This window comes from Eubalaena glacialis, chromosome 4 (assembly GCF_028564815.1).
Source record: "Eubalaena glacialis isolate mEubGla1 chromosome 4, mEubGla1.1.hap2.+ XY, whole genome shotgun sequence".
NCBI classification, from domain to species: Eukaryota; Metazoa; Chordata; class Mammalia; order Artiodactyla; family Balaenidae; genus Eubalaena; species Eubalaena glacialis.
In genome coordinates, this window is record NC_083719.1 from 150,016,653 (window position 1) to 150,028,860 (window position 12,208).

The 12,208-nt window shown below is 47.4% G+C and overlaps 1 protein-coding gene across 4 annotated transcripts in view; it reads right to left on the bottom strand.

The window, feature by feature from the left end:
- Window positions 1–12,208, bottom strand: part of SLIT3 (slit guidance ligand 3) — a 617,656-nt gene that overhangs the window by 25,808 nt on the left and 579,640 nt on the right. For all 4 annotated transcript variants that reach the window (XM_061189924.1, XM_061189921.1, XM_061189922.1 and 1 more), the window contains 3 exons: window positions 11,199–11,336; window positions 4,211–4,451; window positions 2,090–2,220 (listed from right to left, as the gene is read on the bottom strand). In XM_061189924.1, the coding sequence (XP_061045907.1) occupies window positions 2,090–2,220; window positions 4,211–4,451; window positions 11,199–11,336 (510 nt within the window). The remainder of the gene's footprint in view (window positions 1–2,089; window positions 2,221–4,210; window positions 4,452–11,198; window positions 11,337–12,208) is intronic.

The window sequence follows — 12,208 nt, forward strand, 5'->3', positions numbered from 1 at the left end:
TATCTGTCACCAGGCTTGGCATGAGGATCCTGGCAGGGACATCCTTTACTTGGTTCCTCCCATGGGTAAGAGAAGGGGCCGGGGGTCTCCCCAGGGCCACCTGCTAACTCTCACCTGACTCCCTGACAAGGGCTGGAGATGGCAATTCTCCGGGTTCCTGATTCATTCCTCCCACCCTGATTAAGACAACAGCAGAGCGTTCCAACATTCCTACCAACAACACACCTCTCTACCAAACCAACAGCTAACATCAGTGTGGGAAGGGCGGGGAAGGTCCCCAAGCTCTGGACAGGGCCCAGCTGCTCCAGGGTCTGGCTGTCACCTTCTGTGCTTCACCTGCCCACGTACAGGCTCAACTTGCCAAGTGCTTTCTCAACCCCCAGCCCCCAGGAACACCCCTGGAGGGATGTGGTGCTGTCATGCACAGCACACCGGGGAGAACACGGAGGCAAGAGGTGGAGTAACTTGGCCAAGCCCAGATGTGTCTGACGCCCCAGGCTTTATGTAGGGCTGCCCTGGCCCTGTCCCCGGCTCTCTCTCCCCTGTACTTCCCCCATGACCAGCAGCCCCAGGAACAGAGATGTTAGGAGGCCTTGGCTCCAGGGAACTCTGAGGCTCCCGGGACATCCATGGTGCCTGCTGTCCTAACCTGGCTGGTCTCCCCTCCAGCCACCCTCTGTCGTGAAGCTTCTGCTCTGGTCGCTGCCTTTTCATTGTCCCTCAGGCTTGTCGCTGCTGTTCTCCCAGCCTGCCGGCCCACTGCTCTCCCTGATCACACAAATTCTTCAAGACCCCTTGCAAATGGCTCCTTCTCCAGGAAGCCTTCGTGGGTAAGCTAGCACTTCTCAGAATCACCTAGAGGCTCCTTAAAACCGGTGGCTGGGCCCGACCCCAGAGCTTCGGTCGGTAGGTCTGGGGTGGGGTCTGAAGATGTGCATTTTTGTAACAAGTTCCTGGCTGCTGCTGCCGCTGCTGCTCTGGGGCTTCACCTCGAGAACCACTGGTTTGCACCAATGGTTTTCAACTGGGTTTGTTGGAGGCGTACTGGGGGCCTTCGTGAGAGTTGGTGTGAAGGAGGAAACTTTGCCCCCCCCAGCTCTGCAGGGCAGCTTTGCTTCGGTGCATTTAATATGATGGAGTTCCATGTAAAGTTTTGATTGAAGAAGGGATTTAGTTATTGGGAAAAAATGCTGCCCTTCACTCACCCTGATCAAATGTGCTCTCGCTTCCAGAGGGGAAGGGCTGGCCTCTGGATGTGGATCTCTCTCACATCCTATGTTTTCCCCAAGTAATGGCTCTCCTTCCACGGGAGGTTCTATGTGATTTTAAGTGTAACACAGACAAACATTTCTCACTTGAGGAGCTACTTTTATAGGTATTATAAAAATATTTATAACGAAAATAATTTTTAAATGTTAATAGTTTAGAATTCATTTTACTGAGAAGTAGGAAAAAATTCTAACATGTTGAACTAGCAGAGCTGTGATTTCACAGATGATATTACTCAAGCTGAAGCTAAATTTAAAAAGGGAACAGATTTAAAGCCGACGTAAGGTAGCGTGTTAGGTAACAGCCCAGCTGACATACTGATAATGTAAAAATCAGGGTGATGGTTGGAAAGACCGAAGTTTAGGAAAAACTGTCCTTTAGAACGGTTTGAAAGTCACTTGAGGAGTCCTGCTCCCTCTGTGCTCTGGAATTTCTTCCCCTTGAGTTCCATGCTCATCTCTCCCCGTTTTCTTTCTTAAACTAATACAAGATTAGGATGACATTTTGAAAAGGGCATCTCGTTAAGCAGCCTCGTCCCCATTGGAGCACAGGCTCCGGCCCAGTAGCCAGCTGGCCATTTATCTTATGGTAATGAGGTGTCATCTCCCCACGGGGTCTGCCTTCCTCCCTTCCACTCCTGCCTCTTCCTCCGAGACCGCCTCTCTCGCTCCCACCCGCCACTCTGTGCCAGCGGAAAGTGTGTGCGCGGGGGGCAGGGAGAGGCGGCACCAAAGCCGTCCTGGCGTCTTCTCCTAGTGCTGGAAGCAGGCGCGAAGGTGCGAGGGGGCTTGTGCAATGGGGGCGGGACTTTGGTCCTCACCTGTACACCGTGGTCGGCGGGGAGCTCAGGCTGTCGTAGACGAGCCTCACATGGCCCTGGTACAGCTCCAGTGCCAGGGGGTCATTGTCTCCCTTGTAGAGAAGGATGCCGTTGTCCTTGTCCGTGGCCACCTGGAGGGAGTCATGAGGGTCAGGGCTCCCCTGAGTCCCCACCTCTCCCGTCCCCGCCTCACAGAGCCCTCTTCCAGGTGGCCTCTTCTGAACGGACCCTGGATCTGAATTCACGTCCTTATTTCCTCCTTCATCTGGTCTGTTCATTTCCACAAGGAAGGCCTATACTTAATGCTCCAGCAAATACTGATTGAGCAATTCAACAAATGTTTATGGAGTCCCCTTTATGTGCTGCTATGTTTTTATGTACGTGTATATGCATGTTTGTGTGTGTGTGTATACACGTATATAAGAATGCCTGGAGCCCTGAGCTCTGATCTAGCCTCCTGGGGCCTTGGTCTCTCTATATAAAGTATAATAATAATTATAAACAAAACACTACCTGTTACTACTTCTGTGTTTACTATGAACCAGGCACTGTGTTAAGTGTCACCTAGGGAATTTTTTAAAACACAGTGTCTGGGCTTCACCTCAAACCACTTGCATACAGATCTCTAGAGGCCAGAGCCAGGCAAAGATACGAAGTGCCCCAGGAGATTCTAAAGTGTTGCCAGGCTGAGAAGCACTGGTTTCAAAGCTGCTGCCCAGAGGGCGTCTGTTTGCCAGGCACAGGGCACCAGGGGTGAGGCTCTCTGACCAGCCTCTTGGCCCCCACTGCCCAGCCTAGGAGCAGCTGATGTTGGCCTGGGGCCAGACCTTGGCAGAGGCCAGGTCCACGTAGGAGCCCTTGCCCACGAAGCTGACGGTGAGCAGGGGGTCTGATAGGACACTGGGCTGTCTGGGGCACTGGGTGCTGCTCTGGTTATTGGGATGTAACACTTGCGTCCCTGGGTGGCTGGGACTGAGGGAGGAAGGCAGGAGGGCAATGAGAGGACCAGGGGCGAGGGCAGTGATGGCAACCAGAGCTTCTTTCTTGTGTGCACCTGGGGTCAGCCCCCATCTCAGAGGCCTGCCCACTGGACTGTAGGCTCCACGAGGTGAGGCCGTGTGAACTTTCATACATCTCTGCAGCCCCAGTGCCTCAAATGGTACCTGGCAGGGGTGGATGCCCAGTGGATCTTTGTTGAATGAATATTTTCTCCATAAGCTTAAACCTGGGCTAGTGTGGCCATAACCAGAGGAAGAAAGGGCCTTGGCGAATGCTATGTGGCGGAGCCACTAACTGGCCTGCACCCTCTAGCTGTGTCTCTGGGGTCCCCCCTGCCCACCGAGCCTACAGGCAGGGGCCTGCTCTTTATCATACCCCTTCCATTCTCCCTCTGCCCCCCAACAGCATTGAGGTCACCCAGAAATGTAGTCTGGAAGAACTAGTCAGGTCCATAGGTAAGGAACTTGACAGAAGTTAGTTGGAAAAGAATTTGGTTCATACTGAATGGTTTCCTGTTCCCTGAAAAATGCCCTGCTCCCTTGTGCCTCTGGGCCTTTGCACATGCTGATCTCTGAGGCTCGAATGCACCACCCCCCTTCATCCTGCACCATCAGCCCCTCACCCTTCCGCCCTTCTCCAGGCAAACTCCTACTCATCCTTCAGATCTCAGCTTAGTTCTCATTGCCTCTGGGGAGCCTTCCCTGATTCTTCCCAGCAGGCTGGGATGACTACCCCGCCCATGTGCTCCCACAACACCCAGGGTTGTCATTGTCCCTTTTCTTGTCATCCTGCCCTGGGCAAGGGGCTTTGCCTGTCTTGTCCACCACTGAATCCCCAGTGCACAGTGTCTGGCATGTAATAGTTGAATGAATATTTCCTAGAGAAAAGAATGAATGAGGCTGGAGTGGGGGCTGCTCTTTTCAGTGAGAGCTGGTCAGGAGCTGTCTATAGAACCCTCTGGACAGAGCTGGTCCCCGTCCCCCCAAGCTGAGTGTTGTCCCTTATGATGTGTAGGGAAGGGGGCAGGACTGCTGCGATCTGGGGCATCCCAGCTGTTCTCGGAACAATCAGAACTTGGGGGCATGTTAGGGTCCTTCCAAGGGCTGGGTGGGTGGGGCGCACCTGCAGGGAGATGTTGGCCTGGGGCCGGACCTTGGCGGAGGCCAGTTCCACGTAGGAGTCCTTGCCCACGAAGTTGACGGTGATGAGCTTCTCGCACCTTGGGCCGGCGAAGCCCGGGGGGCAGCGGCAGGTGGGCTCCTGCTGCACCACGATGCACTGCGCCCCGTTCTGGCACTCGTACTGGTCGCAGGGGCTTGTCTGTAGCAGGACCATGGGCGGGGGGTGCTCGCAGTAGAGCCCGCTGGGAGGTAGGAGAGGAGGATGGGGGGAGGGAAGATGGGGAACGGTGAGAGGAGACATCAAGTTATTTAGGCCAAAGAGCCGCTAGCAGAGACCGTGGCATGAGCGGGAACTGAGACTAGTTCCAGCCCTGCTAGTGACTAGGGCAAGGCCTGATCCTTCTCTAAGCCCCAGATTTCCCATTTTTAAAATAATGGGGTCAGACTAGAGCACAGGCCCTCAATTTCAGTGTCATCAGAATTGCCTGCGATGAATTTGTTAAAAGTGCAGATTCTCATCCAGCCATGGATCACTGGATAAGCAAAACGGGGTACATACACACAAGGGAATAACACTCAGCCTTGAAAGGGCCATTCTGACACATGCTACAGTATGGATGGACCTTGAGGAGATTATACGAAGCCAAAGAAGCAGATAGAAAAAGACAAATGCTGTCTGATTCCACTCATATGAAGTACCCAGAGTGGTTAAACTCATGGAAACAGAAAGTAGAATGGTGGCTGGGGACTTCGCTGGTGGTCCAGGGGTTAAGACTCCATGCTTCCAATGCAGGGGGTGTGGGTTCAATCCCTGGCCAGGGAACTAAGATCCCACATGCCACCTGGTGCAGCCAATAAATTAAAAAAGAATGGTGGCTGCTGGGGCCAGGGGAGGGGGAACGGGAAAATGTTGTTTAATTGGGTACAGAGTTTCAGTTTGCTAGATGAAAAGAGTTCTGGAGGAGTTCCCTGGTGGCGCAGTGGATAAGAATCTGCCTGCCAATGCAGGGGACAGGTTCAATACCTGGTCCAGGAAGATCCCACATGCCACGCAGCAACTAAGCCCATGCACCACAACTACTGAGCCTGCACTCTAGAGCCCACAAGCCACAACTACTGAGCCCATGTGCTGCAACTACTGAAGCCCATGTGCCCTAGAGCCCACATGCTGCAACTACTCAGCCCATGTGCTGCAACTACTACACCTGCATGTGTAGAGCCCGTGCTCTGCAACAAGAGAAGCCACCACAATGAGAAGCCCACGCACCGCAACGAAGAGTAGCCCCCATTAAGAGAATTCAGCACCATCAAACCAGCTTTACAACAAATGCTAAAGAAACTTCTCTAGGCAGGGAACACAAGAGGAGGAAAAGACCTACAAAAACAAACACAAAACAATTAAGAAAATGGTAATAGGAACATACATATCGATAATTACCTTAAATGTAAATGGATTAAATGCTCCAACCAAAAGACATAGACTGGCTGAATGGATAGAAGAATAAGACCTGTATATATGCTATCTACAAGAGACCCACTTCAGATCTAGGGACACATACAGACTGAAAGTGAGGGGATGGAAAAAGATATTCCATGCAAATGGAAATCAAAAGAAAGCTGGAGTAGCAATTCTCATATCAGACAAAATAGACTTTAAAACAAAGACTGTTACAAGAGACAAGGAAGGACACTACATAATGATCAAGGGATCAATTCAAGAAGAAGATATAACAATTGTAAATACGCACCCAACATAGGAGCACTTCAATATGTAAGGCAAATGCTAACAGCCATAAAAGGGGAAATCGACAGTAACACAATAATAGTAGGGGACTTTAACACCCCACTTTCACCAATGAACAGATCATCCATAATGAAAATAAATGAGGAAACACAAGCTTTAAATGACACATTAGACAAGATGGACTTAATTGATATTTATAGGACATTCCATCCAAAAAAACAGAATACACTTTCTTCTCAAGTGCTCGTGGAACATTCTCCAGGATAGATCATATCTTGGGTCACAAATCAAGCCTTGGTAAATTTAAGAAAATTGAAATTGTATCAGGTATCTTTTCCAACCGCTACGCTATGAGACTAGATATCAATTACAGGAAAAAAACTGTAAAAAAAATACAAACACATGGAGGCTAAACAATATGCTACTAAATAACCAAGAGATCACTGAAGAAATCAAAGAGGAAATCAAAAATTACCTAGAAACAAATGACAATGAAAACACGATGACCCAAAACCTATGGGATGCAGCAAAAGCAGTTCTAAGAGGGAAGTTTATAGCAATACAAGCCTACCTCAAGAAACAAGAAAAATCTCAAATAAACAACCTAAACTTAAACCTAAAGCAATTAGAGAAAGAAGAACAAAAAACCCCCAAAGTTAGCAGAAGGAAAGAAATCATAAAGATCAGATCAGAAATAAATGAAAAAGGGCTTCCCTGGTGGTGCAGAGGTTGAGAATCCACCTGCCAATGCAGGGGACATGGGTTTGATCCCTGGTCCAGGAAGATCCCACATGCCGCAGAGCAACTAAGCCTGTGCGCCACAGCTACTGAGCCTGCGCTCTAGAGCCTGTGAGCCACAACTACTGAGCCTGTGTGCCGCAACTACTGAAGCCCATGTGCCTAAAGCCCGTGCTCTGCAACAAGAGAAGCCACCGCAGTGAGAAGCCCGCACACCACAACGACTCAACACAGCCAAAAATAAATAAATAAATAAAATAAATTTATTTTAAAAAAAGAAAGAAATGAAAAAGAAATGAAGGAAACAATAGCAAAGATCAATAAAACTAAAAGCTGGTTCTTTGAGAAGATAAACAAAATCGATAAACCATTAGCCAGACTCATCAAGAAAAAGAGGGAGAGCACTCAAATCAATAAAATTAGAAATGAAAAAGAAGTAACAACTGACACTGCAGAAATACGAAGGCTCATGAGAGATTACTACAAGCAACTATATGCCAATAAAGTGGACAACCTGGAAGAAATGGACAAATTCTTAGAAAAGCGTAACCTTCCAAGACTGAACCAGGAAGAAATAGAAAATATAAACAGACCAATCACAAGCACTGAAATTGAAACTGTGATTAAAAATCTTCCAGCAAACAAAAGCCCACGACCAGATGGCTTCACAGGAGAATTCTATCAAACATTTAGAGAAGAGCTAACACCTATCCTTCTCAAACTCTTCCAAAATATAGCAGAGGGAGGAACACTCCCAAACTCATTCTACGAGGCCACCATCACTCTGATACCAAAACCAGAAAAGATGTCACAAAGAAAGAAAACTACAGGCCAATATCACTGATGAACATAGATGCAAAAATCCTCAACAAAATACTAGCAAACAGAATCCAACAACACATTAAAAGGATCATACACCATGATCAAGTGGGGTTTATCCCAGGAATGCAAGGATTCTTCAAAATACACAAATCAATCAACGTGATGCACCATATTAACAAATTGCAGGAGAAAAACCACATGATCATCTCAATAGAGGCAGAGAAAGCTTTCAACAAAATTCAACACCCATTTATGATAAAAACCCTCCAGAAAGTAGGCATAGAGGGAACTTTCCTCAACGTAATAAAGGCCATATATGACAAACCCACAGCCAACATTTTCCTCAATGGTGAAAAACTGAAACCATTTCCACTAAGATCAGGAACAAGACAAGGTTGCCCACTTTCACCGCTATTATTCAACATAGTTTTGGAAGTTTTAGCCACAGCAATCAGAGAAGAAAAAGAAATAAAAGGAATCCAAATCAGAAAAGAAGTAAAACTGTCACTGTTTGCAGATGACATGATACTATACATAGAGAATCCTAAAGATGCTACCAGAAAACTACTAGAGCTAATCAATGAATTTGGTAAAGTAGCAGGATACAAAATGAATGCACAGAAATCTCTTGCATTCCTATACACTAATGATGAAAAATCTGAAAGTGAAATTAAGAAAACACTCCCATTTACCACTGCAACAAAAAGAATAAAATACCTAGGAATAAACCTACCTAAGGAGACAAAAGACCTGTATGCAAAAAACTATAAGACACTGATAAAAGAGATTAAAGACGATACAAACAGATGGAGAGATATACCATGTTCTTGGATTGGAAGAATCAACATTGTGAAAATGACTCTACTACCCAAAGCAATCTACAGATTCAATGCAATCCCTATCAAACTACCACTGGCATTTTTCACAGAACTAGAACAAAAAATTTTACAATTTGTATGGAAACACAAAAGACCCCGAATAGCCAAAGCAATCTTGAGAAAGAAAAACGGAGCTGGAGGACTCAGGCTCCCGGACTTCAGACTATACTACAAAGCTACAGTAATCAAGATAATATGGTACTGGCACAAAAATAGAAATATAGATCAATGGAACAGGATAGAAAGCCCAGAGATAAACCCACGCACATATGGTCACCTTGTCTTTGATAAAGGAGGCAAGAATATACAATGGAGAAAAGACAGCCTCTTCAATAAGTAGTGCTGGGAAAACTGGACATCTACATGTAAAAGAATGAAATTAGAACACTCCCTAACACCGTATAAAAAAATAAACTCAAAATGGATTAAAGACCTAAATGTAAGGCCAGACGCTGTAATATAATCTCTTAGAGGAAAACATAGGCAGAACACTCTATGACATGAATCATAGCAAGATCCTTTTTGACCCACGTCCTAGAGAAATGGAAAAAAAACCAAAAATAAACACATGGGACCTAATGAAACTTAAAACTTTTGCACAGCAAAGGAAACCATAAACCAGATGAAGAGACAACCTCAGAATGGGAGAAAATATTTGCAAACGAAGAAACTGACAAAGGATTAATCTCCAAAATATACAAGCAGCTCATGCAGCTCAATATCAAAAAAAAAAACAGTACAATCCAAAAATGGGCAGAAGACCTAAATAGACATTTCTCCAAAGAAGATATACAGATTGGCAACAACCACATGAAAGGATGCTCAACATCACTAATCATTAGAGAAATGCAAATCAAAACTACAATGAGATATCATCTCACACCGGTCAGAATGGCCATCATCAAAAAATCTACAAACGATAAATGCTGGAGAGGGTGTGGAGAAAAGGGAACCCTCTTGCATTGTTGGTGGGAATGTAAATTGATACAGTCACTGTGGAGAACAGTATGGAGGAGGTTCCTTAAAAAACTAAAAATAGAACTACCATACGACCCAGCAATCCCACTACTGGGCATATACCCTGAGAAAACCATAATTCAAAACAAGTCATGTACCATAATGTTCATTGCAGCACTACTTACAATAGCCAGGACATGGAAGCAACCCAAGTGTCCATTGACAGATGACTGGATAAAGAAGATGTGGCACATATATACAATGGAATATTACTGAGCCATAAGAAGAAATGAAATTGAGTTATTTGTAGTGAGGTGGATGGACTTAGAGTCTGTCATACAGAGTGAAGTAAGTCAGAAAGAGAAAAACCAATACCGTATGCTAACACATATATATGGAATCTAAAAAAAAAAAAGGTACTGATGAACCTAGGGGCAGGACAGGAATAAAGACGCAGACATAGAGAATGGACTTGAGGACGTGGGTGGGGAAGGGTAAGCTGGGACAAAGTGAGAGAGTGGCATGGACATATATACACTACCAAATGTAAAATAGATAGCTAGTGGGAAGCTGCTGCATAGCACAAGGAGGTCAGCTCAGTGCTTTGTGACCACCTAGAGGGGTGGGATAGGGAGGGTGGGAGGGAGATGCAAGAGGGAGGGGATATGGGGATATATGTATACGTATAGCTGATTCACTTTGTTATACAGCAGAAACTAACACACCATTGTAAAGCAATTATACTCCAATAAAGATGGTAAAAAAAGAAAAAAAAAAAGAGTAGCCCGCACTCGCAGCAACTAGAGAAAGCCCGCGTGCAGCAACGAAGACCCAACAGAGCCAAAAAAAAAAAAAAAAAAAAAACGAGTTCTGGAGATGGATGGTGGTGATGTTTGCACAGCAATATGAATGTACTTACTGTACATTTAAAAATGCTTAAGATGGTAAATTTTGTGTTATGTGCATTTTACCACAACCACAATTAAAAAAAAATTTTTTTAAGTGTGGGTTTCCAGCTCCTTCTCCCCACCCCAAATTCTAATTTCGTAGCTCTGGGGTGGGGCTCTGGAACTTATATTTTCACAAGCCTCGCATGCAGATGGTCTCAATCAGGCTTTGGAACCAACTGCCTTGAGAACTCATGGTTCCTTCCAGGCTCATGTTCTCAGAGTCTATGAGCAGGGCTCGGCTGCACAGTCAGATCTGTACCTCCATGAGTACTGACATGTATACAGGACTGTCCCCCAGTCTGACCCCCCCTTAAGTGGCCCCTGCCTCCCCTCCAGGCCCCCCTGGGCCCTTCCCTTCCAGTCAGTGTGGGCACGAGAGCCGGCACCCTCATACCCCTTCCACGTACCCCACAGACATCTGACCACCTGGCCAGGGCCTCCAGTCTCCCCTTTCTCTCCTGGCTTCACTGATTCCAATGACTGATCCCCAAACCCTCCCATTCACCTCCATTTTCCTGCCATTAGGGCACCATACTGTTTTTGTTCTCCAGCCTAGAAAGAAGACTCCTGCCAGCGTGGCCATGTGGCTACCCACACCCTGCAAGCTGGGCTCCAAAATGGTAGCATCTTTCGTTAGACGGAATCACGCCGAAGTTTGACATAATATGAGCTGGACCCTAAGTCCGACTTCCACATGGTTGCCTTGGGTACCTCTTTTTTTCCATCTACAGCATGGGGTGAACAAGGTCTGCTCTGGCAGTTGGAAGGGCTAAAGAAGGTTTGGGGGAATAACGGCACCACAGAGACCTAGGGCTAGGGCTGTCTGGGTCTCCACCCTGGCTGCCTGGGCCCACCAGCCCCCAGCCCACTGGCCCCTGCCATCCGGCCGCTTGACCATACCTGAAGCCCTGGGGGCACATGCACGTGTAGCCGTTGACCGCATCCACGCACTGGGCCCCATGGCGGCACCTGTGGGCTGCGCAGTCATCACCGTTCACCTCGCAGAGCTTCCCGCTGTAGCCAGGGAGACATTCGCACCTGGAACACAGCGGAGCGAAGCTGTTCTATGGCCCGGCCGGCTTCTAGGCAGCCTCTCCTCTATCTACCCACGTAGCCAAGTCCCCGCAGCTCTTGTGGGCTCCCCAAAGCCTGGCCTGCAGTGGGTCTCATGGGCTGTCCACAGCCTCTGGTCACTGCAAGCCGTTGTCTGCCTGCTTCACATGGGGCATCTTGTCAGGAGCTGGCTGAGGAGCGCAGGGCTGAGGTCACACAGGTTTTGGCTTGGATCTACCACTGTCTACATAGAACTAATATTCAGCTTAGCCTGCCTTTGTGCCAGGCACTGGGCTAAGCACCTTTCACAGAGTGCCTTGCTAAGGCCTCCCAGCGCCCTGTGAAGGAGGGTCCGTCCCCCTCCAATACCAGGGGGAAACCAGGGCTCCAGGAGAGCTGACCTGACTTCCCTGAGGCCCCCCCACCGTGTGACACTTATGTGTGTCAGTGATACTTCGTTTACACTTATGTGTGTCAGACCCTGTTCTCGGTGTATCTGCCACTCACTGCCTCTCTGTGTTTCAGTTTCTTCACTTTTCAATGTGACTGATGATCAATAACTTCACCTCTTAACAGTGGTTTTAAAAATTAAGTGATACACTCTGTGCAGGGCACTAGATCCACACCCAGTAAACAGTCAGTGTGATATGTAGAAGGTGCTGATAAGGATGATGAAGAAATGATGCTGTTGGCACTCCCTTTGATTCTATTCTATTGTTTGTTCATTTTTCCCCAGAGATTCAGGCTGATATAAGAAGGTGAATCCCTTTGCCCTTGATAAATGCCTCCTGGTCTCCAGGGGAGAGGATGGGAGCTACTGGCCCAACCCAGGCCCTGCAGGCCAACCCGCCCCTCCC